Genomic DNA, 25,825 nt, shown 5'->3' on the forward strand with positions numbered 1-25,825 from the left:
AGTTTATGAAGTCCATCACCAAGGTCACTCACAGTGTGGACAGTTCTCAGAGGGATGGAAGGGAGTTTGGGGTCTGGGCCTCACTCTGGTACCCATCCCAATGGTCAAGTTTCCTTAGAGGGTCTTGTGGTTTCAGGAGCACATGCATGCCTTCTCCTTTGCTATATTGGCCCTGGTGGAACCTTTTACTTAGACATTGAGCTTCTGGCCCAGCACGTTTCCAGGAACTCTGGAGACCCTGTTGGTGATTCTGAAGCCAGGGCTGGGGGTTATAGGTTGGGTCTGTGTGTAGGAGGAGGACACAATGGATCACCATGTCCAAACTCAGGGCTGGTTCTGCTTCTTGGGTGTGGGGAAAGAAATTCATTTTATATTTTCTTTTATTTTAATTTTTTAATTTTATTTTAAGTTTATTTCTTTATTTGGAGAGAGAGAGGGGGGCAGAGAGAGAGGATCCCAAGCAGGCTCTGCACTGTCAGTGCAGAGCCCGACACGGGGCTCAATCTCCCCAAATGTGAGATCATGACCCAAGCCAAAATCAAGTGCCAGATACTTAACTAACTGAGCCACCCAGGCGCCCCAAGAAATGCATTTTAAAAGTCATTTTGAGTCCTCTCTTGTTGGAGAAAACATCCCCCAGCTTCCAAGAGAGTGCCTAGAACATGTCAGGTGCCTTGCAGGAGGAAAATGAGGAACCAGCCCTGGGGCACACAAGGAAGGTGGGTGGGGTCCTGGTCCTCCAGGGGCTCTGGGTCCAAGGGAGAGACCGCGTGGAGGATGACAACAGAAGTTTAGACAATGGCCTGGGAGATAGATGAGCTGTGGGCAAAGATGCCTCCCCAGACTGGATAACATTTGAGATGTATTCTGAAGAAAATTCAGGAGTTTCTGGGAAAAGAAGAGGGGGAACCACCTTCTATCCAGACGGGGTTTGAGGGGGAAGCTCTTGCCTAGATGGAATCACAGTGATTGTGGCTTTTTCTGTGGGGCAAGGGGATGTGAGCTGTTTGGGGGTGACTGGAACATAATACACGGAAGGACACCTATTTTAAATGCACTCCTTTATTTTTATGACAGCCAATTCTTAATTCATTCAACAAGGATTCATCTGGGTACCTAGTATATGCAAGAAATTGGACCAAGCATAAATAGAACAGAAAATAATCATTCCATGTCTCCCAGTAAGAACGAACATCTATCAGTTGTCCTGACTTGCTGTTGCTGAGTGGCGTGCAAGCACTGAGCTAGGCGTAGGCAGGAAGCTACACAGTCCTGCTCTGTGTAGGACGCGTCCCTGCAGCGTATCCACATTGATCAAAGTATGGAATTCACTGAAAACTAGGGAACAAACTGGAAAATGCACCAAAGCTTAGGCTGAACGTGGCCCAACCTGGGCAGCCTTCGGTTTGAAGCCAGCCTGGGGCCTGGGGGTGGAATTGCCAGGAATCCTGGCAGCCTCAGAAGAGCAGGCTGCCAGCAGTTCTGCCCCAGGGCCACCCAGTGTGCCTCCCCACCTGGGCAGCTGGAGTCTGGCTGCTGAGCCCGGTCGCGGGTAGTCGGCCGTCTTTAAGTGAGACTGGCCCGGGTGGCCACTTAGATGGCCACGCTATTGGGAATCCGGTCTGGGGACAAGTAGTAATATGGCAGCTTCTTGTTCTTGTTGCGCTCAGCAATCACGCTGACGATGGCAGCAAGGTTCTTGCGGAATCGGGCCATGGCCTCTTTTACAGGCTTCTCGATGAAATGCTCTTCTGGGTACATGCCCAGGAATAGCTAAGGGCCCAGACACAGACAGACGACAGGTTACTCTTTGACAAGGGGGTGTAAACTGACAGGCCTTGCTTGTCTCACCCCCAGAGATGATCCCTTGGAAAGTCAGCAAGGGAGCACCTGCTCATTTCCCCCTCACCACCTGCCCCCCTGCTGAGAGTACCCCAAGAATGCTCCTGGGCTGGGGTCTTCAGATGAATGGGCAAAATAACTGCCGTGCTGCAGGGTGGCCACAACAGCTTGTAATGGCGGCAGGTGAATGCGGACGCTGTCGGTGGTCCCAGCTGTGCTGGGAATGTGGCTGTGCAGTCCTACTTGGCCCTGTTCCTGTGTAGCATCCCTGCCTTCCTGTCTGGGCTCCGGGCAGCAGGGGCACAGGGGTTAGCACTAGCCTTTCCAGCCCAGGAGAGCCATGGCCACACCCTGTTGGGGTGCTGTGCTCATTTGTATACTCACGCGGTGACTGCAAACTAAAACTAGGCATATTTAAAAAAAAATTATTGATTGTTAAAATTGGAAAGTTTCATACCCAGGGCTGAAAAGGGTGGGATTTTAGACTTAGTTTGTGGAGGGCAGATCAATCTCAACGTTCTTTGACCCAGAAATTCCTCTACCAGGAACACATCCTGTGGCCCTACTAAACATGTGTGCAAAGACACATATACAAAAAAAAGATGTGAGGGACCAACACATTTGCAAAGTCCCCAGAGCAACCTAAATGCCCCCTAAAATGCCCACAGGCCTGGGGGTTGTTGGAGTGGTAGTCATTCTGTGAAACAGTGAGCAAATGCCATGTTTGAGATACTGAGAAACCCAGCTTTGACATTAGGTTAAATAAGGTGTATGTGCATGGGAATGTCTGGAAGGATACCCAGAAACTTCTTAGTCGTTACCTCCGGGGAGTCACCAGTGGAGCAGAGTGCCTGTGCTCTCCTGTCCCTCCCTCACCCTGAGCTCCAACCTGGTGCAGACCTGAGAACCCCCTGGGTACCCCCAGCCCTGGAAGTCAGGACTCCCTGAGAGCAGGCGTCCAGCCTAAGCCCTTAATCACAAAGCCCAGAGAGGGAGAAATGGGTTAACTCTGGGTGACCTGCCCCTAGAAGGGGCAGAATGGCGTCCAGTGCTCACCTCGTTGTCTTGGAACTGGCTTAGTGCCCACACTGCGCCCAGGTGCCAGCAGGAGCGGCCACGGTCTGGCAGCGTATCCACGATCTGCTCGATGGTGACCACGCCCTTGGTTGTTGGTGGTGGGGCCCGCATGGTTGGGGGGGCATTGGGGATCCAGGAGCACCAGTCATACTGTAGGGACAGCCACAGACACATGGGGGTGCCTCCTCAGCTAGCCACCACCCATCTGCAGCTGGCCATGCCCCTACCTGCCCGACAGAGCAACTGCCCAGGTGCCTCCCACCCTCCTCCATCTCCTCCTGCTCCAGCAGGACTGGGCCACGGTTCCCCACTCTGGCTGGCACCCTTGGCTTAGTGGGGAGAATACACTCAGGGAACGCGTAGTTTCTGGCCCCAAGGCTGCTGGAGATCAGCCCCAGAAGACTAGGAAGAGAGGCGGCCCTGCCTGAGCCCTTTAGGAGCGGCCAAGGTGACTCTGGCAATTTCCTGCCCAGAGGACTCATCCTGCCTTTGCCTACCTGGCCAAAGTTCACTGCTGCATGCTGGGCGGAGGCTGTGAAGATCACTACTGTCAGGTACTCTGAAAGCTTCTCTCTGGTCTTGATGGACTTGGGGAAGCCTAAGGCAGAGTCAGAGGCTGGCTGGGGAGGGACTGATGACCCACAGGCACCCTCCCCCCAAGCCTATCCCAGGACCTGAGCACCCCCACACAAGGGCTTGAGGGGCCCAGGCATGGACAAGACACTGTAAGGGTTGGCCCAATGTTCCTGATGTTTCTGACCCTGGTTTCAGTGGCTGCAGAGAGTCCCTGAGATGTCCCCATAAGACATATTGGTGGGCAGGGCTTCCTTGGGGGCTCTGGCCCCAGCACCAAGTGCTAAGATGGATGTCATGGGCCATGATCGCCCGAGGAAAGTCAGAGGTGAGGAAAGAGCAGAAGAGACAGCTAGAAGGAGAGCTGGGGGTGGTCTGTACCTGAGGTCTTCTTGCCCCGCATGCCATACACATAAACGTCCTTCACAAAGTCCTGCAGCTCCTGGTCCTCTGCCACCACCTGGTCACTCTTGTAGTAGATGCCTACCACCTCAGCCGTGAACCTGGCTCAGGAGGAGGGCCCAGCTAGGAGTGGGTGACTTGGCCAGGGTTTGCAGGGCTGGGTTCCTGAGCTCAAGGGCAGGGCTACACTGGTGGCCCTGTGACTTATTCCTTAATGTCCAGGCTCAGGTCACTCACCCCCGCCCCCACCCACATACCTTCCTTCCTCTATCAGTGCCCTGACAATGGAGCCATCCACTGGCCCGCTGAGTCAGTTGTCAATGCCCTGGTCCTCTTCTCCTCCAGGACACCCCGCTCAGAGTGGGTCCTACAGCCCCAGCGTGCACTCACGTATTGATGGCCTCCCACACCAGGAGCCCATCGTCCCGGTAGAAGTAGTAGGGAATGTCTTCTGTGCTGTCCATTCCCCGAGCTTTGATGGCCTCGGGGAAGCACAGGGAGGTGTAGGTCAGGTCCTGCATGGCCCTCTGCACCATCTGCACGTGTCCACCGCCCCCTGTGGCGTTGGCCTTGAGTGGGAGGGAAGAGAGCGCTGTGAGCTGAGGTCAGTCGCCACTCTTCCTTCTTGCCCAGGGCTCACCGTAAGAAACCATGAGCTGGCACTGGGAGACCAGGCACATGGAGGGGCAAGCCCACATCCTGTGGGTTTAGGAGGTGGGGTAGGAGGGATGCTTAGCTCTGAGAATGCCAAGGGCAGCCCAAAGAGACGGTTCTAGAAATGCACATCTGCCCGATCTCATGCAAGGGGCTGCAGTGGAGGGGAGTGTGCAGAGACCGGGGGTGGGAGGGAAGCTGTGGGAGGGCGGGGCCTGCTCTGGTTCTGAACACAGGCTGCCCTGGGGTGAAGAAAGGGGCATATACCAGCTGCCATGACCCACACGGGTCTTTCGAGGGCCTGTTGTGTGCTTAGGTGAGGGCTGGAGAGAGGCCCAGGGAGGAATGCCGGTCCTCATCCCAGCTGCTGAGATGTAGGCACTTATGGTGGCTGAACAGTCAGGCCCCAGAAGCTTCAAGGAGGACTCAGGTACTGGGGTGCCACACATTGGGCCACAGGTCGTTTGACCCAAGCCGGACTGTTCAGAGTTGCTCCCTGGACTATTTGGATGGGGGGTGATGGTCACCATATGGGGACATGAGAGCCTAGAGCTCCCTGTGATGAGGTGCCATTACCCCGCCCATGTCTGTCTGCAGAGCCTGGCTGGGAGAATGAGGCCAACACAGTTTTTAAAGAGTGGTAGAGTGCCACCAGTGTGCTTGTCCCCTGGGGCCATTTGAGTGCCTGGGTTCATTTTGGGAGGGGTCGGAGGCTCCCTCACCTCACTATTGTCCAGGGTTTTGAGATAGTACACTTCTTTTCCAGCTTCAGCTGCTTTGACTTGGGTTTTGTCATTTGTAACCCAAACGATGGCTGAGGCATACTGGTGACCTGGCTGCCTCACTGACAGGAGACGGAAGAGGAAGAAGGGCAGTGGTGAAGGCTGCCGGGAGGGTCCAGGCTTGGGAAGGCCACAGGGGGTCGGAATGGACCAGGTGAAGGATGGGGAGGGAGGGGAGGGAGCGTCTGCCCAGAAGCGCAGAGGGTGGGTGGTGGTGCTCAGTGAGGGCGGCAGAGCAGGAGGGCAGCAGTGGGTGCCAGGAGGCAGGATCTACACCGCAAGCCAGAGGATGGCGGAGCAGCGGGAGGAGGCGACGGGGCCACACCGGCCGGGCAGCGGAAGAAGTGACAAGCAGGCAGTGCCTTCGGGAGAGGAGAGGTCCCTGGTGTGGAAGGGGCCAGAGACTGGCCAGAGGACCCGGGGCGCCTTCCCTCTGAGCGCTTCCTCCAGCCTCCCACCCTTCCCAGGCATCCACCGCCGTCGTGGTGCCGAGGGGCCCGTCTCCCAAGAGGAAATCTGGTGTGGGCTTGGAGGCGTGGAGAAGTGGGGCCCTGCAGGAGGTGGGTAGGAGGTGCTCACCTTGTCGAAGAGGCCGTACTCGCAGATGAGCTGCTCGCGGGCCTTGGTGTTGATGGCAATGGTGAACCGCACGTGCGCCACCAGCAGCTGGGGGAGGGAGGAGCAAGGAGAAGGCCTCAGAGAAGGTCCCCCAGGCCTCCTGACCAGGTCTACACTTCCCAGGTGCCCCCAGAGCCCTCTCGGCGTCCCGCACCCCCGTCCACTGAGGAGGGGTGATGCTAGGGCCGAGGGAGGAAGTGAGGGTGGCCATGCTGATCTTCACTGCTGAGTAGCTGCTGGAGGCCGGGGGCGGGGGTGGGGTGGGGGGGTGCAGCTTCCATGCTTAGTGACGTGATGACGGTAAAAATGGGAATAGTGAACACGTGTACAGAGCTTAACTATGTGCTAGGCACTGTTTCAAGCTCCCCGAATTTGTTAACTATTTTGACTCTGACAATAATCCGAGGAGGCAGATGTATTATTTGCTCTGCTTTACAGATGGGGAAACGGGCCCAGAGAGGTCTTTAGGGCCTGCATCACCCCAGCAGTCAGTGCCAGGAGGATTCAGGAAGAGAGAAGGGCAGGGCTACCGCCTAGGATCAGACAAGGGTCACACTGACCTCATTTGCCTCTTCCAACTCTGCTCCCAGGCCAGGCCCGGGCTTCATGTGCTCAGGAGTCCATAGGCTCAGAGCTGTAGCACTGCCCCCTGAGCATCTCTCCAGGGGCCCGTGTCTGCTGGCTACTCCCAGCCACAGTCCTGTGGGGGTGCCAGTGCCCCACCTCCCTCCCTCTGTCCACCCCCATATCCCAACGCCCTCCTCCACCGGCTGAGGCCGTAGCTTGCCATACCTTGAAAATGGGGTGCACAGCGGGCAGCTGGCGGTACATGGCAATGCCAAAAACCTCAGACACCAGATGTGTGCGCAGAAGGTGGGTGATGGTCTGGTGGACGTGGAAGTCACTGGAACGCACCCAGATTTTGGCCAAAAGCCAGTCATATTTTGCATCCGAAGGCAGAAAAATCGGGTTTTCATCCCCCGGGACTTGGTTGAGCTGATACATTAAAGAAAGAGAATACATGGCAATGTTTTGTTCTACATAGCTTACAGGAGAGCCTGGCTTCTCAGGAAACCCCAGAAGAATCCAAGTGTCTTACAACAGTGGTCTCTGAGTCACAAGAGGCTCACAGAGGAGGGCAGAGGGTCCAGGGTTTGCATTTCCCACCCCAGCGGCATCACTAGGATGCTGGACACCTTCCTGAGCCTCTCCAAGCTCTGGTTCCTCCATCTGCAACACTGCTTACCTCCCAGAGTTACGGCACGTGAACAACATGGCTAAAAACACCAGCAAGGAGCAGGTTGGCGTTTCTACTCCTGCCTTCATCTCTCTCGCCTCCCTTGCCTGCTTGCTCCCTCCTGGTTTCCGCCCGCTGCTCTGACTGCTGCTTTTCCATGGCCCACACTTTTCTCTTTTCTTCCCTTAAAGGCTGCTGTTCTCCAGGCTCTGGCCGGTGTTCCTGACTTCCCTTCTTGCCCTTGATGAGCGCCTCCAGTTCCCAGGGCTCTCGGGCGCTCAGGATGCAGTGGCCTAGGTCACAGTCTCTTGAGCCCAGACCCGCAGCCAGTTGCCTCCTATAGGAGAGACCAGGCTTGCCTTTCCAGTTTCACCTCCAAGGTGGGGCCAGGGTGCCTTTTTTTTTCCTAAAATGCAAATCCTGTTATGTCAATCTCCTCTTTGAAAACACTCAGTCACCTCTTAAAGCCAGAAAAGAAAAACCCCCAAACTCCATGATCTGGCCGCTGATGCCTCTGCTGAAGTCACCCTATGTTCAGCCCTCCCTGCCCACCAATCCTTGGACCCCAGCTTTGCCCATGACAGCCACCAGCCTGCACAGCTTCAGGCCTTGACAGTGTGATGTCACGTGAGCTCTGTTATTGCCTCCTCTTTGAGATGAGGCCTAGCCTTCCTGGGATAAGAAGGCATTTTCCGGAGTGGAGGGAGCAGCAATTTGGGCTGCTGGAACTGCGGGCCAGGGCTGGGGCTGGGCTGGGCCTTGGGCTCTTCAGAGACGGTGTGGCTACCTCAGACTGACCCAGGAGGACAGCTGCTGAGACCGTGGGGAGGGGCCAAACCTGCTGGACTCCTCAAGGTCACGCTAAGTATTTTGGAAGGTAATTTCCCTGTCTCTCCTTTGAAAATAGTGCTATCTAGTCAAAATACAATGTGAGTCACACGTGGAATTTAAAATTTTCAGGCGGCCACAGTAATAAAAGTAAAAAAAAAAAAACTGAGGTGAAGTTTCTTCTAATGATGTAATTTTATTTTACCCAATATGTCTAAAATATTATTTCAACATGAAAATAATACCAACACCCTGCAAGTCAGGTATTCCTTGCCATGTTACGTAAGGGGAAACTGAGGCTCAGAATGGTTGTGCACTTCTTCCAGGTCACACAGTAGATAAAGAGCTGAGCTGGGTTGGGACCCGTGCTCTGTTCCTTCTCAGGCACAGCCTTCAGCCTTTCTCTCCGCTGTACTGCCTAATCCAGACTCTCACATGCTTTCCCCTTGAACTCTTACACTGGCCTCAATGGCCGCGCTGATTTGGGCATCCCCCTCCTACCCATTCTTCTATCTTCCCCCCTCCTGCCCAGGCTCAGTGACACTGTGGCCTGAACGTGTCCCGAACACCTTGTTGGTTTTGTTTTTTAAGTTTGTTTTTTGGTTCACAAAGTCGCTTTTTGTTTATGATTAGAAACTTATTGATAAAAAAAAAAATTGCAGTCACTTCGGAACAACATAATAAAAAAATCTCCCCATCATCGAGCTTCTTGGCTTCGGTGCATATTTGTCTGTTCAGCTTTCCGTAAATTGGACACTGTTACAATGAATTTCTTTCTCTTCTTTCTTTTGCTCACTTGTGCCCCAACCAGTCTATCCCAGTGTTCCCTTCTGCACTTTCCCACGTGTCCCCACAGGACACGAGTGCTGGTCCTGTCATGTGTATGGTATGCCGTGTCCTGCGTTCAGGTTCTGTAGATGAGATGATCTCTGCCCTGTGTCTTGCTTTTCTGCTTAGTTACTCATTGTGGAAGCCCCTCAGGTCAGCTGCCATACGTCCAATTCCTTCCTTGCAAAGGTGGCATCACATTTTGTCGTCTGGATATACACGATTTCATTCAATCGATCCTCCATTGCCTTCAGATTGTCTTCAAGTTTGTTTTCCCTCCAGGAACAATGCCTGGATGGCTGATGCCCTCACACATGCGTCCTTACCATGAGTGCCTTCAATTCTACTGACTGGGCCGGGAATGGCTGTGCTAGGGACAGGCAGGCCCTACTGCGGGCTCCTTCAGCTGGGACACACCCGCTCAGTGAACTGCACAGCCCTGAGCCCCTCCTACCCCCCTGGCCATGCCGGCCCCTCCCTCGGACCCTCTGACCACCCATTGCAACCCAGAACCTCAAAGAGGCGCACCCCACAAGTGCTGCAGGACCTGCTCCCGTGAAGGCCCAGGTACTGACTTTGAGCTGCCCAGGCCTGCCTGTGATTAGAGAGTGAACGTGCCCCGGACTTCAGTGACTCATGGCCAGTGGTGGGGGGGTGCTGTCCCTGCTAGAGGTTGGGTGTTACCACTGGTTTTTGGTTCCAACATAATGAGTCAGAAGTAGTGTCTCATTGTAATTAATTTCCATTTCCTTAACTACTAGTGACATGGGGGGGATTCTTCCATATGCTGATTTTTCCATATGTCGCCTCTTCTTCCAATTGTCTATTCCTTTCCTCTGCCCATTTTTCTATTGGGATATTTGCCTTTTCCTTGTCAATTTGAAGCAACTATGTGTACGTTATAGATATTCATATGTTTTTTTTTACACATCAAATATGCCTGTCTTTTCCTTTATAACTTCTGGGTTTCCTGTTTTTACTTTAAGGAGTCTCCTTAGCATCCACATTATACATTGTTCCCCTAAATTCTCTTTTACTTTTTCCATTTTAATCTTTACTTCATCTGAAATTTATTTCTGTAACTAGTATGACATATGGGTCCAATTTAATCTTTTCCTTATGCGAAGACAGTTGTGATAGTACCACTGAAATTCTATCCCTTTTTACTGAGAAACCACCATTGTCATGCTTTAAATTCTTATGTATTGGGCTTATTTCTGGCTTCTTTATATACCGTTCCCCCCACTCTGTCTGTTATGCATAGCACCTGCCTTGAACAGGGACCTTATGGTATTCCTTAATACCAAGCAAGGAAAGCCCTCCTTGTTTTTTCTTTTTCAAAGAATTGTTGGCTATCCTTGGACACTTCTTTTTCCATATGTATCTTTAATTTCTTCTATTTGGTTTTCACATCTCCCTCTCACCCCCCCCAAAAAAACAAAGAAAGAAAGAAAGAAAGAAAAAGAAAGAAAGCCTGATTGAAAATTTAATTGGAAGTGCATTAGATTTATATGATTAAGTTTGGTAGGACTGACATAAACTTCTCTTGTTCAATATGAAAGCACGTGTGAAGATTTCATTTTACAGCCTTTAAAATGATGTTACAGTTTTTCTTTATATGGTATCGTATTGTTAGCAGGCAAAACACAATTGGTGCTTTTGAGGAGCATATATATCCAGACGCATTGCTAAATCCACGTGTTAATTCTAATAGCTTTTTGACAAATGAGAGTCTTAGGTTTTCCAGGTCCACCATCACATCATTACCAAAAGATAGTTCTCTCTCTCTCTCTCTCTCTCTCTCTTTTTTCTCACATTGATTATTTTCTTCTTTGTCGCAGATTCCAGGACCTCCAGGACCATGTTGAGTGACAGTGGTGACATCAGCATTCTTATTTATGATTTTAACAGAAATGGCTTTAGGCGTACCATTTTTGAATGAGATTTCCTCTCTATCGCAGGGAAATAGATTGCTTCTGACACATTTTAATATTTACTAGTTGGGGCTGCTAAATGCTACTAAGTTCCCTGTTGGAGTCACTTGATACAATCAGAAGCCTTATTGTGTTTTCTTGCTATTGAAACATCTAGGAATAAACCTGGCTGGGTTATGACCCATTAATCATTCATGACACTGCTACATTCACTTTGCTAATGTTGTATTTGGATTTCCTTTAAAATCTGTCTTTGTAACTTGGATTGGTCTTCTGTTCAGCTTTTTTGGAGCCTGTCTGTTTTGGGTTTCAGCATGAAAGTTATGCCAGTTTCAGAAAATGAATTCAGGAGCTGAAATACTTGAAAGAGCCCTGGAAATGTGTGCTGTTTACAGGCTAGCTGGAGCTCAGCTGCTCACCACATGGGCCTTTCACCAGTCTAGACATTTGGTCAGCTTCCCAACTGCTTATACGGATACTGGCCTGTTTTCTACGGTTTCTTCTAATAATTTATACTTTGCCAGGTTTTTACCCATCCCTTTCAGCTTCTTCAAATTTGTTGCCATGCTATTACTCTTAAAAAAAAAAAAAAAAAGGACTCTTGCGATCATGTCTTCTTATTCCTAACAGTGTATATTTTTGCTCTCCCCCCTCCCCTTTTCATTAGCTTCATGACAGGGTGATTTATTTTCTTCGACCTTTTGAAGAACCAGATTTTGGATTTACTTGCTTTCATTTTCGTGGTTCTTTACAGTTTGCAAAGATTGCGTTTTCGGTAGAGGGAAGAGATTCAGGAACACTGTGAGTTGCCCAGGGTCCCACACCTGCTAACAAGTGGCAGAGCTGGGACTGAAGCCAGGCCCCTGACTCCAGGCCCCTCCAAGAAGTCTCTGGAGGACAGGCTGCTTCCAAGGTGCCTGCCCGTGGTCAATGGCTCCTCTCCTTGATCTCCTAGCTCTGTTTGCTTCTCTTGCATTGCCTGTCCCTTCAGTTTCTGAAGCACAGGGCTTCTCTCTGATAGGCTGGGAATCCTTCTGGGGGAAGATGCGCTCCTGAGACCAGGAGATGGGAGCACGAACTCTGGAGCCAGACGGCCTGGCGTGAATACCGGCTGTACGGACTGTGTGGGCCTGCGTCTGTTTTCTCATCTGCTGAATATGATCCACAGCAGTGATCCCCGCCCTTGGAGTTGTAATGACGACCACGTGAACAGAGGCAGGGCCTGCTCTGAAACCCTGACGGCCAAGTGTTTCAGAATCCAGAATTTTTAGGATTTTGGCAGTGCATGTAGTTTATTATGTGACACCTCTCTCCCCTGCCCTGTAATATTTCACAATCAAACACACGTATTTCGGTAGTGCTACACATGCCTGTCACATCGAATGAGGCAAAGCTTCTAAACAGTCTCTCCTTTCGGTTCAGAGCAAGTTTTGCTGCCAATGAATTTGCTGCAAATTTTTGAAAAACCTAGCAGTTTTAGAACTTTTTAGATTTCAGAATTGAAGGTAAGGGATTGTGGACGGTGTCACCTTTGGGACAGTCTTGTCACATGGTGAGCACCTGGCAAAACCATCTGTGATTACGCCCGCAGCACTCAATGCCCGGTTCACAGCTGGCTCAAAGTAAAGTTTGCTGAATGCCTGTCCACCTGTTCCCCATGGGGGCCCCTGTGCAGCAGTCCCCCTTCACAGACCTACACCTGTGCTGTCCTGGGTGGGGGTTCTTTCCTGCTGTCTGAATACCAGTGGCCACAATGTGCCTGGTGCTCTGAGGAAGCAGAGGGCAGCCAGGAATGGGAGAGGTGACGCTCTGCCCCTGCCTCTTCTCCCCAGACTGCTCCTCTCTCCTTCTCCTTCCTCCTTGGTAGAGAACAACCCGTGGACACTAGAAGGCAGCATCGCAGGACTGGGCTGGTTCGTGAGGCCAGCCTCCATGATGCCCCCTTGTGGCCTAAATCTCCAGCTCATCCTGCAGCCTCCCCTGCCTGGCCCCTTCTGGTGTTTGGACTTGTGTCCCCCGCCCAACTCCCAGGATGCTGGGAGTGGGGGCGGGGTGTAGTGTGTTATTCCAGGGTGTGTCCTCAGCGGAGGACCTGGCTCTGCAGGAAGATGTCCAGTGTATCTTGGGGGAGGGAAGCCCTTTTTGCTCCTCACGGACAGCCCTCCCCGTGGCTGGCAGGGAGCCCTAAGTTCTGGCTTTTCTTGTCCACCCGGCAGAGGCCTCAGCTCTTGGCACCCTCCCGAGGAGATGAGAAGCAGAGTGGCCTCTTCCTCCTGGAGGTTCCGGTGGACACCTAGAAAATTCCTCCCCAGGCCCTGGCTGCCGAGGGCAGAGCCGTCCGGGAAGGGAGCAGCGTGGGCCGCCTACCTGGATGGCAATGGGGACAATCTTGTTGGCCAGATTCTTGTACAGCAAGCAGATGGGCGCTGCCAGGAACTGCAGAGTGCAGGGGTCCGTTTTGTTGGCATCGATGCCATCCAGCAGCTCAAAGTCCACGATGAAAATGTTCCCCTGCTGTGGGAGGCAAAGGGAAATATGTCCACATCAGTCTCAGCCAGGGACGGAGCCGAGAATCAGGCCTAAGGGAGGGAGAGGCGCTTTCGAGGCCCCAGCGTCTGAATGGAGTTCAGAATTGATAGTGTTGGCCCCTGACTCGAGGCCGATGCACATTAAGAGCTTTCAGAGGTTGCGGTGGTTTTCTGGGGATGTGAGGGAATGGCAGTGGCGGATGCTGCATTTGTTGTAACTGGAGGCTTCTAGACCCTCGTGAAAGATGTTGAAACCCACAGCGGCAGGTTGATAAGAAAGAGAGAATGCAGATAAAGTACACAAGAGAACATAAATTCCAAAGAATGACGCTGCAGGACTCCATTTACATGGTGTTCACAACTAGGCAAAGTTGAGCGTCTGGAGGAGAGACAGGAGCAGGTCTGCAGGGGTGGAAGCTCTGCTGGGGGTGGGGGGCAGGACTGAAGGGGCAGGGGGGCGGGGTCTGCAGAGGCGGGGTCTGCAGGGTCCAAGGAGGTCCTCAGGGTTTGGGGGAGGGTGGGCTCTTCAGGGTCAGGGGAGAGCCTACAGGGGCAGGAGGGGGTCTGTGTTCCTGGGTAGGGTGTTCTGTGTCCTGGTCTGAGGCTGGTGGCATGCTGGGGTCACTTGGTGAAAATGCATCGAGCTTGCGGACACTCCTGATTGCTACTCTTTGCTGTGGTTATTAAAAAAAAAAGTTTTAAGTTTGTTTATTGTGAGAGAGAGAGAGTGCAAGTGGGGGAGGAGCAGAGAGAGAAAGGGAGAGAGAGAGAGGATCTCGAGTAGGTTCCTCACTGTCAGCGCAGAGTCTGATGTGGGGCTCAAACTCAGGAACTGTGAGGTCATGACCTGAGCCGAAGTCGGATGCTTAACTGACCGAACCACCCAGGCGCCCCTCTTTTCTGTGGTTATTATACTTCAAAAAAAAAAAATTGAACGTGCCTGGGATTTGGGGAAGGGAGAAAGCCACCTTTTGCGGAATACACTTGGATCTTCTAGAGGGGGCCCAACCTGAGTGCTGTGAGGGTTCCTTTCACAAAGCTGGGGCCCGCTCAGTCAAGAGCTTGAAGAATTTGGGTAGAGGACCGGTGGCAGGTCGGGTCCACAGGTGCTCAGGTGAGATGTGTGTCCACAACTCTGCCAGCTGGGCCACTGAGCACATGCTTCAGGAATCCCGCCGAGGGGGACCAAAGACAAGAAAGGAGCTAAGGGCCTGGTCCTTAAGGACCTTCCTCCTCCACCTTCCTCCTTCCTCCTTCCACCTTCCTCCTTAAGGGCCATGGCCGTCATCTGACATCAGTGATGAGCTCGGAGCAGTCTGTCCGCAGTACATGTGGGACAGTGGTGGGGAGGACGGAGTTTGAGGACCATCATAAGTACTGCACAGAAGGAGTGGCTGCCGATCAAATCTTGAGAAGACTCAGGTTGGTTAAGGTGATGATGCCAGGCTAACAGGAGGCCCTGGGAACCCAGGCGAGGGAACCAAGAGGCCTGGGATTTGGGCCTGTGCCCGGGGCATTTCTTTGTTATTTTTCCCACCTTGTCTCTCTGGGCCTCAGTTTCATCCTTCTGAATAGTGAGGGGGAAAATCCTATCTCTTAGTTCTGATGTTCTGGGATTCTGTAGTAGACATTGGTGTTTTGTCTGTCTGGTGTCCCTGTCCTCTCTTTTTGGTCCTCGTATTCCATTTTTCTGGTCCTAAGGACTGACTCAGGAAATGAGGAATTGTGCCATAGGAGATGAGAGATGTGTGTGTAAGAGATGGGATAGTGTGTGTGTAACAGATGGCAGGTGTGTGTGAATGAGACGGATGGTGTGTAAGACTCTAGTCAGTGGCGGCTATTAGATTATTGCTTCATGACCAAAACCACAGCTAAACTTCAAGACCATCACTCACAGGAAAGATGAGCATTCTGACAAAGAAAGCCACCCCCCACCCCGCCACCTTCGGAGGTGGCAAGGACTCCCAGGCAGAAGCTGTTCCCCTGCCAGAGAGCTACTAAGTCCCTTCCAGTTCTAGGATTCTGTGGCTTTCAAGGTTCTTTGATTCTCTGATTTGAATTGTGAAACCTATAGCCCCTGAAGCAATATAAATGTATCCAGAAATTAAGTCTACAAAAGAATACTGCTCTGTGTGCATGCATGTGTGAGTGTGTGCCTGTGTGGGGGCATGTGTTGTCCTTGTCAACTGTCCATGTGACCAGGTAGTGTTCTGGGGCCAGGGCAGGGTCAGGGCGAGGGGGTTGGGACCACCTGCCATGGGGCATGGGACTCCCAAGGGATGTGAGCCTGGCAGGTGGCTCCAGAGTCAGGTAGGCAGGATGTGGGGCTGACAGGTCTGTCCACAGATGGCACAGACCATCCCTCTCTAGCTGGGCCCCAAGGCAAGCTGAGCAAACAAGACATGGTGACCGGAAACAGAATGCCACCTAGACACCTGGGGGGACAGGTATCGAGGGCCCCGCTATCCTGGATCTGGTGGAAGAGGTCAAGTGACTGGAGAGCAAGGGCCATTCCTGTCCCTTAAGTCCCTGCAGGTGAGCCAAGAGGAGGGCTGGGGAGAGGGTGAGGGCAGAACCAGGGGACACTAACATTTCTAATTTGAAAGTTAAAAATTCCATCCATTTTCTCCCTTTTTTTTCTGTTCTGATACAAGGTTTGCTTCTTCCTCCAGTTTCCTCACCTTTGCAAGGTGGGTGACAATTTGATGACCGCGTGTGTAAAGCATCTCTCACAAAGCCTGGCCCACAACTGACCTCCTGCTCAGAGGGAGTTCTTTCCGTTAGTGATATCGATGTTGAAAATATGGATACATTCCCAGCCCCTGAGCATTGAGAAGTATCCTCCTCAATCCCTCCTCCGGCACTAGTCATGAGAGTTTCCATAAATGCCCACGGAAGGGAAGAGATCGCTTCGCCGAGGGCAGCCGATCTCGCCATGGGCCCGAAGGACAAGCCCGGAGATCGTGGCCTGTGGGCTGGCGAGCACTGGCCAGCAGAAAGCGGTTTTCGCTTGACAGAGGGTGACCTGGCCATTTGAGCTGGCCCTGGCCAGCATCGCCAGACAACCCGGTCCTACCTCGATCTCCTGCTCCAAGGTGAGGTTCCTCTCCAGGCTGCACTCCACCATCTCCGTGGTCACAGGGAACTTCTCGGGCAGCTTCGTACAGCGCTGGATCATCACCGGGTTGCAGCCATTCAGGAACTGGTAGCCAAACATGAGGTCTTCCTGCCAGTGCTTCATGACTCGCTCTATGGGGGAGAAGATCATGGCCCTGCCTGAGCTCCGAGTGGGGGCAACCCGGGCTGCAGCCCTCCCGACCCTGGCTGGTTGGGCCAGAGTCGCTGCTGGGTCCCTTCTCCCAGGTGTTTGCTGCACAGCTGGTCAACCTGGAACTCTGCTTGCTGTGCCCAACTGCTTGGCCACTGGGTCAGGCCATGGCACCACCTTGTCTTCCCTGAGCTGCCCTTCGCGGCTCAGAAGGTTCCGAGGAATCCCTTTCTCAAGAACAAAACCAAAAATGGGCAAATGGGATCACGTCAAATTAAAAACCTTCTGCACGGCAAAGGAAACAGTCCACAGAGTGAAAAAACAACCTGCAGAATACAAGACACTTACAAACTGCACATCTGATAACGCATCATCTCCAAAATCAGTAAAGAACTCCTACAACTCCACAGCAAAAAACCCTGATAACCTGATTAACAAATGGGCAAAGGACTTGAACAGACATTTCTCCATAGAAGACATACAAATAAATGGCAGGTATATGAAGAGATGCCCGATGTCACTAATCATCAGGGAAACGCGTTTCAGAACAATGAGATACTGCCTCACAGCTGACAGGATGGCTGTTATAAAAACAAAAGACAACAGGTGTTGGTGAGGACACGGGGAACCTGGAACCCTTGTGCATGGGTTGGTGGGAATGCAAAATACTTGGCCGATGTGGCAAACAGTAGGGTGGCTTCACAAAAAATTAAAAATAGAACTTCTGTAGGATCCAATGATCCTGCTTCTGAGTATTTATCCCAAATAATTAAAATCAGGATCTGGACACGAAATCTGCACTCCCATGGTCACCGCAGCACACTTCATAATAGCCAAGATGCGGAAACAACCTAAGTGTCCATTTACAGAGGGACAGATAAAGGAAGTGTGTTGTATACATATGATGAGATAGCATTCAGCCTTAAGAAGAAGAAGGATATTCTGCAATATGAGATGAACGTCATGGGTGAACGTGGAGATGACATTATGCTGAGTGAGATCAGCCGGTCACAGAAAGACAAATATCACACGATTCCACTCACATGTGCTGTCTAACACAGTCAAGCCCATAAAATCAAGGAGTGGGCTGGTGGCTGCTGGGGCCGGGGATGGGAAATGGGGAGATACGGATCAGTGAGTGTAACATTTTAGTTAAGCAAGATGGATACGTTCTAGAGATCTGCTGTACAACATTGTGCCTCTGGGGAAAAAGGGACTCAAGGCCTTCCACCCCCGGATGGAGGGAGACGGAGGGGGATGGAGGGGAGCAGAGGCGGGGGAGTCTTGGGGAGGAGTCCACAAAGGCAGTTTTCACCTGGTGCTTACTTCAGTACCCGTCCCTCACCCATCATTCCCATTTCCTTATGTTTCTGTTGCCGTGTTTTCCTTCCGTGCTATCCCTGGCAAGTACAATGCTATTGCTTCACCAAACACATCCTGCTCCAAGGGAACCCAAAGTCGCTTTCATGCAAATCCTTAAAACACAAGCTACGTTCTGCCTTTACTCTGCTCAGAAGCGCCACAAATGGCCAATTCATGTAAACACAAAGCTCTGATATTTCTGAGACTTGATGAAGCGAGGGTGAGGGTGCTCAGTCTTGAGTGTCCAAAGGAGGAGGAACCTCTGGGCAGGAGGGTGAAGGCCAGTGAATGCGGGACCCGGGGCACGGGTGCCCAGCCTGTCGGAGCGGGGCGGGACAGCCCTTTCCAGTTCCCAGGCAAGTCTCCCCAGCACCACGAGAGACCCCAAAGGCACACTCACCCGAAATAGTGTTGCTGATCTTGACGAAGATTTTCTCGAAGTCGGCAAAGTCGCTCCAGGAAGACTGGAACATGTGCATGAAGCGGTTGATGAACAGGTTCTCCATCCTGCAGACCAGGAGACAGCGTCCCCACTGGCACTCGCTCTGGCCTTGCCCCCCTCTGCAAAGTCCCTTCATATTGTGGTCTCATGAGGCCTCTAGACACCTCCTGGGCAGCAAATCAATGAACCCAGGACAGCTCTGAGGGGGCAGCTTTGTGGAACCAGGACGGAAACAGGTACCTACACTGATGCTCTCCCTACGGCATCTCCCCTATGAAAGAGACTGGCCGCTGCCCTTGAGAACTGTCCACAGTGCCTCCTGTCCCATCCACGCCTGCTTTCGTCCATGCCTTCATTCATTCACTCATCAAACTTTTGCTGCCCCCCCCCTCGGTGCAAAGCGTCCAGGCACAGAGCCAGAGTTAAGCAGAAAGCAAAGGATATGCTCGATGGAATCCCTCATCCCCTAAAACCCCAGGAGACTAGGTAGAGCAGCTGCAGAGGAGATAATGGCGCTCTGTGCCTGGACGCTCTGTGCTGAGGGAGATAGTTTTCCAAATGCTCGTTACACAGGATAGCAAAATAAGCCAGGACAGGAGCTTGATGAATTTAAAATGCAGGCTGCAGGTACTCAAGAGTGAGATCTGAGTGGCCTGAGCAATCCCAGGGGCTGGCTGGAGGAGGCCACTGTGGGATGGGCCTGGGGAAGGTGGGGGAGAGTGAGAGGTGTCCCAGACCTCCCTACTAACTCAAGCAAGATGGAGGACAGAGGCTAGGGAATTCTGGCCAGTGGTCATGGGACACACTCTGCCTTAGTTTCTCTCTCTCGGCCACACCCACCGCTGAGGATACCAGGCAGTTATTGTGTCTCTTCCCCACTGTCAATGTTCACTGTCCACTCCTCCAGAGTCGAAGACTCCTACCTGTATGTCCTCGCTTGGGGCTTTGCATGGAATACCCAGTGCCCTTTTTGTCACCTCCTGAGCCTATGGGGTGTCTGGAGGGCTCTCCTGGAGTACCCCCAACTCCTCCTTTGATCTCAGGGAAGTCGCCCCTTCCCCAGACCGGGCTGCCTGTGATGCTGTGTCTGCAGTGCTGATGGCAGATTAAGTACAGTAAACACGAATACCTGAGTCTGCCTTAGTCCCCTGGAGGGCAAGGGCGAGTCTGTGTTGCTCAGTGCTGAGCCTAGACCTCCAGGTGCTCCGGTGGCTCAGGCAGCAGGGATCACTGAGCAGAACAGTGCAAATACCTGGGGCAGGGGACCAAGCTGGCCGGCGCCAGGGAACTCCCCTTCCTATCCACCCACCTCCCAAGCAGAGCCCAGCCCTCCCGGAAGCAGTAGCCCTAACCCGTGCAGGCCCAGGGAACCTCCTTGGACTCATTACTTGGGGGACGAGGGGGATAGGGGAGGTGCTGGCTGGGGCCCAAGTGCTGTCACAAAAAGGCTCAGGAGTCCCAAAGCCACCGCACACCTTTGCCAGCAGAATCAAAGGACTGAAGTTTGGGTGTTTTGTCCAGAGTCCACCTGGCTGATGGGGACAGATGGCTGTCTCATTGCAGGCGAGGCACCAGGGAGCATGCATGAGGGCGGCAAGTCTTTGTGACTGAGTGCAGCGACTTGGCAGATAAGCAGGAAACTCAGGGGGCCCCTCCCAGCCCTGCCAGACATGGAGAAGGCACCCGAGGCAGAACATGACATGCCTTTATGACTCCCCTCCGCATCCCCCCTCAGTCTCACAAATGCCACCCTTGGACCCCCTAGGAGCCCACACTGCCCAGGAGCGAGCCGAGGGGCCACGAGCCTGGTAACCTTGGTGGGCCTTGACTTCTCTGTGAGTTGGATGACCCAGGTGCCTTGCAGGCTACTGACAGGCTGTAGTCCTTGGAAGGTGCTGGAGTGCAGCCTGGGTAGAGTGGCAGACACAGCAGGTGCTCAGCACCCCGGGGGGCTGGAGAATGACGCTGGTGTCTTCCTCTAGGCTGGTGTCTTCGACCCTTCTACCTCAACCCCTCCCCAGGAAGGAGGACCTTTTACACACGTGCTTGTTTTTTGTGTTTTGGGGTTTTTTGGGGGTTTTCCCCACACATGTTTATTTTACACACTTGCTTTTGTGCCTCACCACCGCTAGGCAGGCCCCCAGGGAAGCTTCTTTCAGACTTGTTGCCCCTTCCTCCTCCACCTCCCCCGTCGGCTGAGCCTCCTGGCACAGAACCACTGTTAAACTAGAGGAACAAACGTCCCTGTGACACCCACTGTCAGATGGAAAAGGACTCATCTCTGAGGGAGGAGACGCCTTCCCAGGCCTCTACAATCCTGGCAGCCCCAGCCCAGCCCAGTACGAGATGGTGCCCAGGAAAGAGGTCCTCGGCCCTGGGGGATCTTGTGAGGAACCAGGGGTGAGTCACAGCCCCATGTGGCTCACGGTCTCCCCAGCTGGGTCTCTCTGACTTCAAAACAGAAAGCTGGCACTGACAACACGGTGGGGTGTGGCAGTACTTGGAGGAAGCCAGAGACTCAGAAAGAAGTGGAATCAGGAGGAAAATATTTGCATGTCATCTACAGGCAAAACATTTCCACATGCTTATCGCAACAGGAATACCGGGGCTTCAAAGGTCTCTTACGGCACGAAGAGGACCTGCCCAAAAAAGTGCGCCTGGCTCACGCAAGGTCACACAGCCAGGCGGGAACGTGCTTGCTCTGAGGCAGGACAGGGGAGAGCCCTCGTCCCCTCTGCTTCCCCTGCCCCTTTCCTTCTAACAGCTTCTCCATTTTCCACTTCACAGTTGGGCTGTTTGGAGTTGGGGGCAAAGCTTCCTGAGGAGGGCTAGCCGCGTTCCAGGCAGAGCAGGTGGCCCGGAGGACACAAGCCACCGGAGTTATCCAGAAGTGGCACGGAAATGACTGCCCCGAGCTGGAGGTTCAACAGGGAGAGTGTCTCTGGTGACCTCGGCCACAAGTTTGTTTTCCGCAGGCGGGACCGGGTTTAACCATGGGCACAGTGGCATGCTATGGCGTAGGCTGTGGGGATGCAGGCTAGCGAGGCTCTGGGTCTGTGGGTTCTATCAGGAACTGTCCATGCACAGGGGACTGCCAGGCACTGGTCGGGGGCCGGACCAGGGGTCTCAGAACCCCTGACCCAAGTGTTTGTGTTTGGACACAAATCTGCATGGGGCTGGGAGTCCCCGACAGATGGCAGCTGAGATGGTGCTGGCCAGCACAGGGGTTAAGGGTCCGGCCTAAGATCCCAGCCCCATCGCCTCCCGGCCACGTGGCCCTAGGCAAGTCCCTGATCTTGCTGTGGCTCGGTTTTCTCATCTATGAAACGGGCACATGACTGCCCCCGCCTCGCAGGGCTGACATGATGTACAGAAAACACTGGTACATAAAAAGAATTCCACAAACATTAGCAAGTCGTGCCATAATTATCACTCACTGTTAATATTAAAGGCTGCAGCCTTAGGTACTGGCGTTCTGGGGGACCAGCAGACAAGTCCAAAATCCTGTCTGCAGCACAGCACTTTACCCTCTTCCTTCCACTGGGTCTTCCTCTCTCATTCACTCACCCTCTTTCTTCCTTCACACCCAATTCACGGAAGAATCCTCACCTCCTTCCTGGTCTTTTCTTCCTGTCCTCTTTGTCCCCGGAAAGTGCTCTCACCCAGGGCACTGGTGACTTCCTAGTGGCTGCATCCAAAGGGCCCTACAGCCCTAACCTCCCCCGATCTCTCTAGTGCATCTGACAACCAGCTCCTTTCTTCTTGACACTAAAATGCTGAGCCTCTTGGACCACCACGGTGCTTTCCCCCCCTCCCCCTCTCAGGTAAAGGCTGGGCTCCTTGCCCACCTTCTGACCATTTCCCCACACAGACCTCTACTCTGGTCCCCCTGGCTCACCAGAATTCTCACTGCCTAAAATGCCATCCCCTCTACTCCTCCAATCAGCATAGTAAACTCCTATGCATCCTTCAAAACCCAGGTTGGGCATCTTCTCTCTTAAAAAGCATATTTCTAATGCAGTCCCCCTCCCCCCCCCCCCGAGTTACTTCCTCCCCTGCACTCCTTTCCTAAGGAATAGCTACTCCATGCTATTATGATGAACTATCCACAACTTGGTCCCACTATACTGTGAGTTATTTGGAGCTGGACCAAAAGGCCACTTTTGATTCCTCTCTGGCCCCACCCCACCAGGAGCTCAATGAGCATTTGTCAAAGGAGGAGCAGGTGTGGCTCCTCCAGCCCTGCTCCCATAGGGGTAGAGGAAGCCCAGCAGAGCTAGCAAATGGGCAGAGGCAGTGCCTGAGGAGGCAGCTCCCCAGTCGGCTCCTGCCTCGGGCTCAGGAATGAGGAGAAAGTCCTCCCTAGCATCCAGAATGGAGACACTCAAGGGAACTCACCTAACGGTGTGCCGGACAGCACCGTGGGGCCACTGCAAACAGGAGCTCACTTAAATCTCTTAATTCTAGCAGCTAGGCCTCATCAGTCTCATCTTACAGAGAGGAAACCGAAACAGCTCTCCCAAGATGACAGCTAGAGTTTGAATCAACCCTGGTTGCCAGGCTCTAAATGAGGCAACCTTTTGCTTTAAAGGGTAACAAGTGATGGGTTGATACTTGTTACTGTAATTTTAATAGATGAGTAGATTTTTTTTTTCCCCAGGAAAGCAAAGTACAACCACTCGCTGCTCTGAGTCAGGTACAGAGACCAGCACGAGGGCTTGCTGGGAATGCAGACTCTCTCCCCACTCAGACGCCCTGATCAAAACCTGTGTCTACCAATGTCCCACACAGATCCATGTGCATGAGAATGCTTGAGAGAAGGTGTCTGGACTCCTGTTCCCTCACTGGGCAGCCTGGCTGATTGCTTGTCCTTACCACCTTAAGCAAGGATGGCTTGGGGCAGCTGCCCAGTGTCCGGGAGGAGCTCAGCTACTGTAGAATGAGCCTTGCAAAAACAGCCACATCCAGTTAAAACTGCACCTTCCTTTACTGAGTTTGTTTCATGGCAGGAGTTGGCGTTTTCTTTTTCTAGTCCCGGGGCAGGCTTGAGGTAGACGTGGGGGAGGGGCACGGGAAAAGAAAAGACAGGGACCACTGGTACTGAGAACAGTTCCAGGGTCCAGGCATACAGTAGGCACTCCATAAATGCCAGTGGAGCTAACTAAAGTGAAGAGCTGAGAAGGACACAGGGGAGTGAGGAAATAAGAAGGGGAAAGGTCCTCCTCCCGCCTGTGCCCTGTGGGACACCTGCTCCGTGGGGTCTCCCGCCCAGAAAGGCAAGCCAGTCTGAGGAATTGGGAGAGCACAGGGGCCTTAAACAGATTTCTTTACACCAGGATTTCTCAAGGCCTAACAGTCCTGGAAAGCAGGGGTTCTCAGTGGTCCCCAGACCTACAGCATCAGCATGCGTGGGACCTTGTTAAAAATGCAGATTCTTAGGCCCTGCCTCAGACCCCCTGAATCAGAAACTCTGGAGGTTGGGTCCAGAAATCCAGATTTTTAACAAGCCGTGCCCCCCCCCCCGCCCCAAGAATTCTGCTGCAAGCTACGGTTTGAGAACCACTGCTGAAGACATTGCAACGTCTTCCAAAGTAATCTGACGGCCGAACACACCCTTTTTTAGGGAAACCATACTTAATGCTTTGTTATGTCTTCTTTTATGATCCTTTTTAAAAAATTTTTTTTTAATTTATTTTTGAGAGAGTGCAAGCAGGGGGAGGGGCAGAGAGAGAGGGACAGAGGATCCAAAGCAGGCTCTGTACTGACAGCACAGAGCCCGGTGTGGGGCTTGAACTCACGAACTGCGAGATCATGACCCGAGCCAAAGTCGGACACTCAACCGACTGAGCCACCCAGGCGCCCCTTTTATGATCCATTTTTAACAACAACAACAACAAAATGCTACTTTAGCAAATATAATTAAAATTCCCCAGGTTGTCTGCCTTTTAGGTGAGAGGTCGCCCCACCCCCCCACATTTCCCCAACATATTTATCTTCCAATGGGACGCATGTCTGATTGTCTAACAAAATTTGATAGAGGTAAACAGGGTTGATATATAGATGTCCAGACATCAGTTAGAAGGAGGGCATACACGGCTTTTAAAATTTCCCAGATCAGGGGCTTTTGGGTAGCATTTGTGAAGTTAATGGAAGAACACTATTTTCTATGAGTGCTTCGGTCACGTGGAGCCGACTTGTTTCTGAGCTGGGGTGACACTAAGAGGGCGTGGGGTCTTCTTCCTGCACAGAACCCATCACGGCTTTGGTTTCTGGAGAAACGAACGGCCCCACCCCAGGCCTCACCACCCTGTTCCCCCTCTTCCCTCCTGCGCTGGAACTCTGCCCCATCCACTCATCCCCTCTATCCCCTTTAGGCTCCTGACCTTCTTCATCTCAGACACCTGATCCCTTCTTTTCACCACCAACTCCCCTCAAGGAGCTGCCGTACATGTGATTTTGCCTGGTCTCCAAACAAGCAGCAGAGACTTGTCTAGGGGGCCGGGAGCAGGGGGTAATGGGGTTACAGCTGTCCGACCACACTCCCCCCAGCCCCTCCCTGGCACAAAGCCTCTGGCCCTTGGCCCTGAGCCTGGATGGCACCTCCAGAGGCTGCCTGGGGCTTTCAACCTCAACAATGCCCCTAAGCTGAACTCATCTACCCCCTGCTTCTTCCCCACCCCAGCTTCCCTTTTTTTTTTAAGTTTATTTATTTATTTTGAGAGAGAAAGAAAGCACAAGTAGGGGAGGGATAGAGAGAGGGAGAATCCCAAGCAGGCTCTGCACTGCCAGCGCCAAGCCCAACGTGGAGCTCAAACTCAGAAACTGTGAGATCGTGACCTGAGCTGAAGTCGGTTGCTCAACCGACTGAGCCACCAAGGCGCCCCCGCCCCCTCATCAGCTTCCCTTTGTAACGATCACTCCATTTGCCCAATAACCCAGATGCACACGTCAAGGATGCCCTGGGTGCCCCCCTCAGTCTCTCCCCATTTTGATGAATTCCAACGGGATCCCGGGTCCATCCACACCACATCCTGCATTCTTCCCTACTCTCCCACTCCCCGTCTTCAGTCAGCCCCTTCCCCACCTCTGGGCTCTCTCATCGGGCCCTCAAAGGCTGCCAGGCCACACTTCTGCAACATGGCTCTGACTTCTCGCCCGTCTCCCTGTTTCTCACTGAGCACTGCAAATGCAGGTCCAGAGCAGTCCATGAAGGCTGTAACCATGCTCCCCCAGCCCCCAGGAAGATGTCTGTGCTTACGGCGAGGTGCCCCTGTGACTTTGGGGAGAAGGACGCTCCTTCAAGGAGCTGCCTCCACCTGGTCTCATCTGGCAGAAAATGCACAGTGGGTAAGGGTCAAGCACCTTGGTCTTGGCACCAGGCTGGTGACCTCTCCCAGAACTCAGTCATATCTCTGCACTGTTCTACCTTACCAGGAAGGAAGCTCTTTTT

General features: G+C 52.8%; 1 protein-coding gene across 1 annotated transcript in view; it reads right to left on the bottom strand.

Moving 5' to 3' along the window:
• Positions 1–1,046: 1,046 nt before the first annotated feature.
• ALOX5 (arachidonate 5-lipoxygenase) overlaps positions 1,047–25,825 on the bottom strand; it is a 50,670-nt gene continuing 25,891 nt past the window's right edge. Inside the window, exons 5-14 of the mRNA XM_047073117.1 lie at positions 18,334–18,440; positions 16,380–16,552; positions 13,143–13,289; positions 6,741–6,944; positions 5,910–5,996; positions 4,285–4,463; positions 3,874–3,995; positions 3,417–3,517; positions 2,899–3,069; positions 1,047–1,773 (exon numbers count right to left, since the gene is read on the bottom strand). Coding sequence (XP_046929073.1) covers positions 1,594–1,773; positions 2,899–3,069; positions 3,417–3,517; positions 3,874–3,995; positions 4,285–4,463; positions 5,910–5,996; positions 6,741–6,944; positions 13,143–13,289; positions 16,380–16,552; positions 18,334–18,440 — 1,471 coding nt within the window. The 3' untranslated portion in view covers positions 1,047–1,593. The remainder of the gene's footprint in view (positions 1,774–2,898; positions 3,070–3,416; positions 3,518–3,873; positions 3,996–4,284; positions 4,464–5,909; positions 5,997–6,740; positions 6,945–13,142; positions 13,290–16,379; positions 16,553–18,333; positions 18,441–25,825) is intronic.

The sequence above is a fragment of the Lynx rufus genome, unplaced genomic scaffold (genome assembly GCF_022079265.1).
Source record: "Lynx rufus isolate CCGP_SWC_20201006 ecotype Redwood Valley unplaced genomic scaffold, mLynRuf1.p SCAF_11, whole genome shotgun sequence".
In the NCBI taxonomy this organism is placed as follows: Eukaryota; Metazoa; Chordata; class Mammalia; order Carnivora; family Felidae; genus Lynx; species Lynx rufus.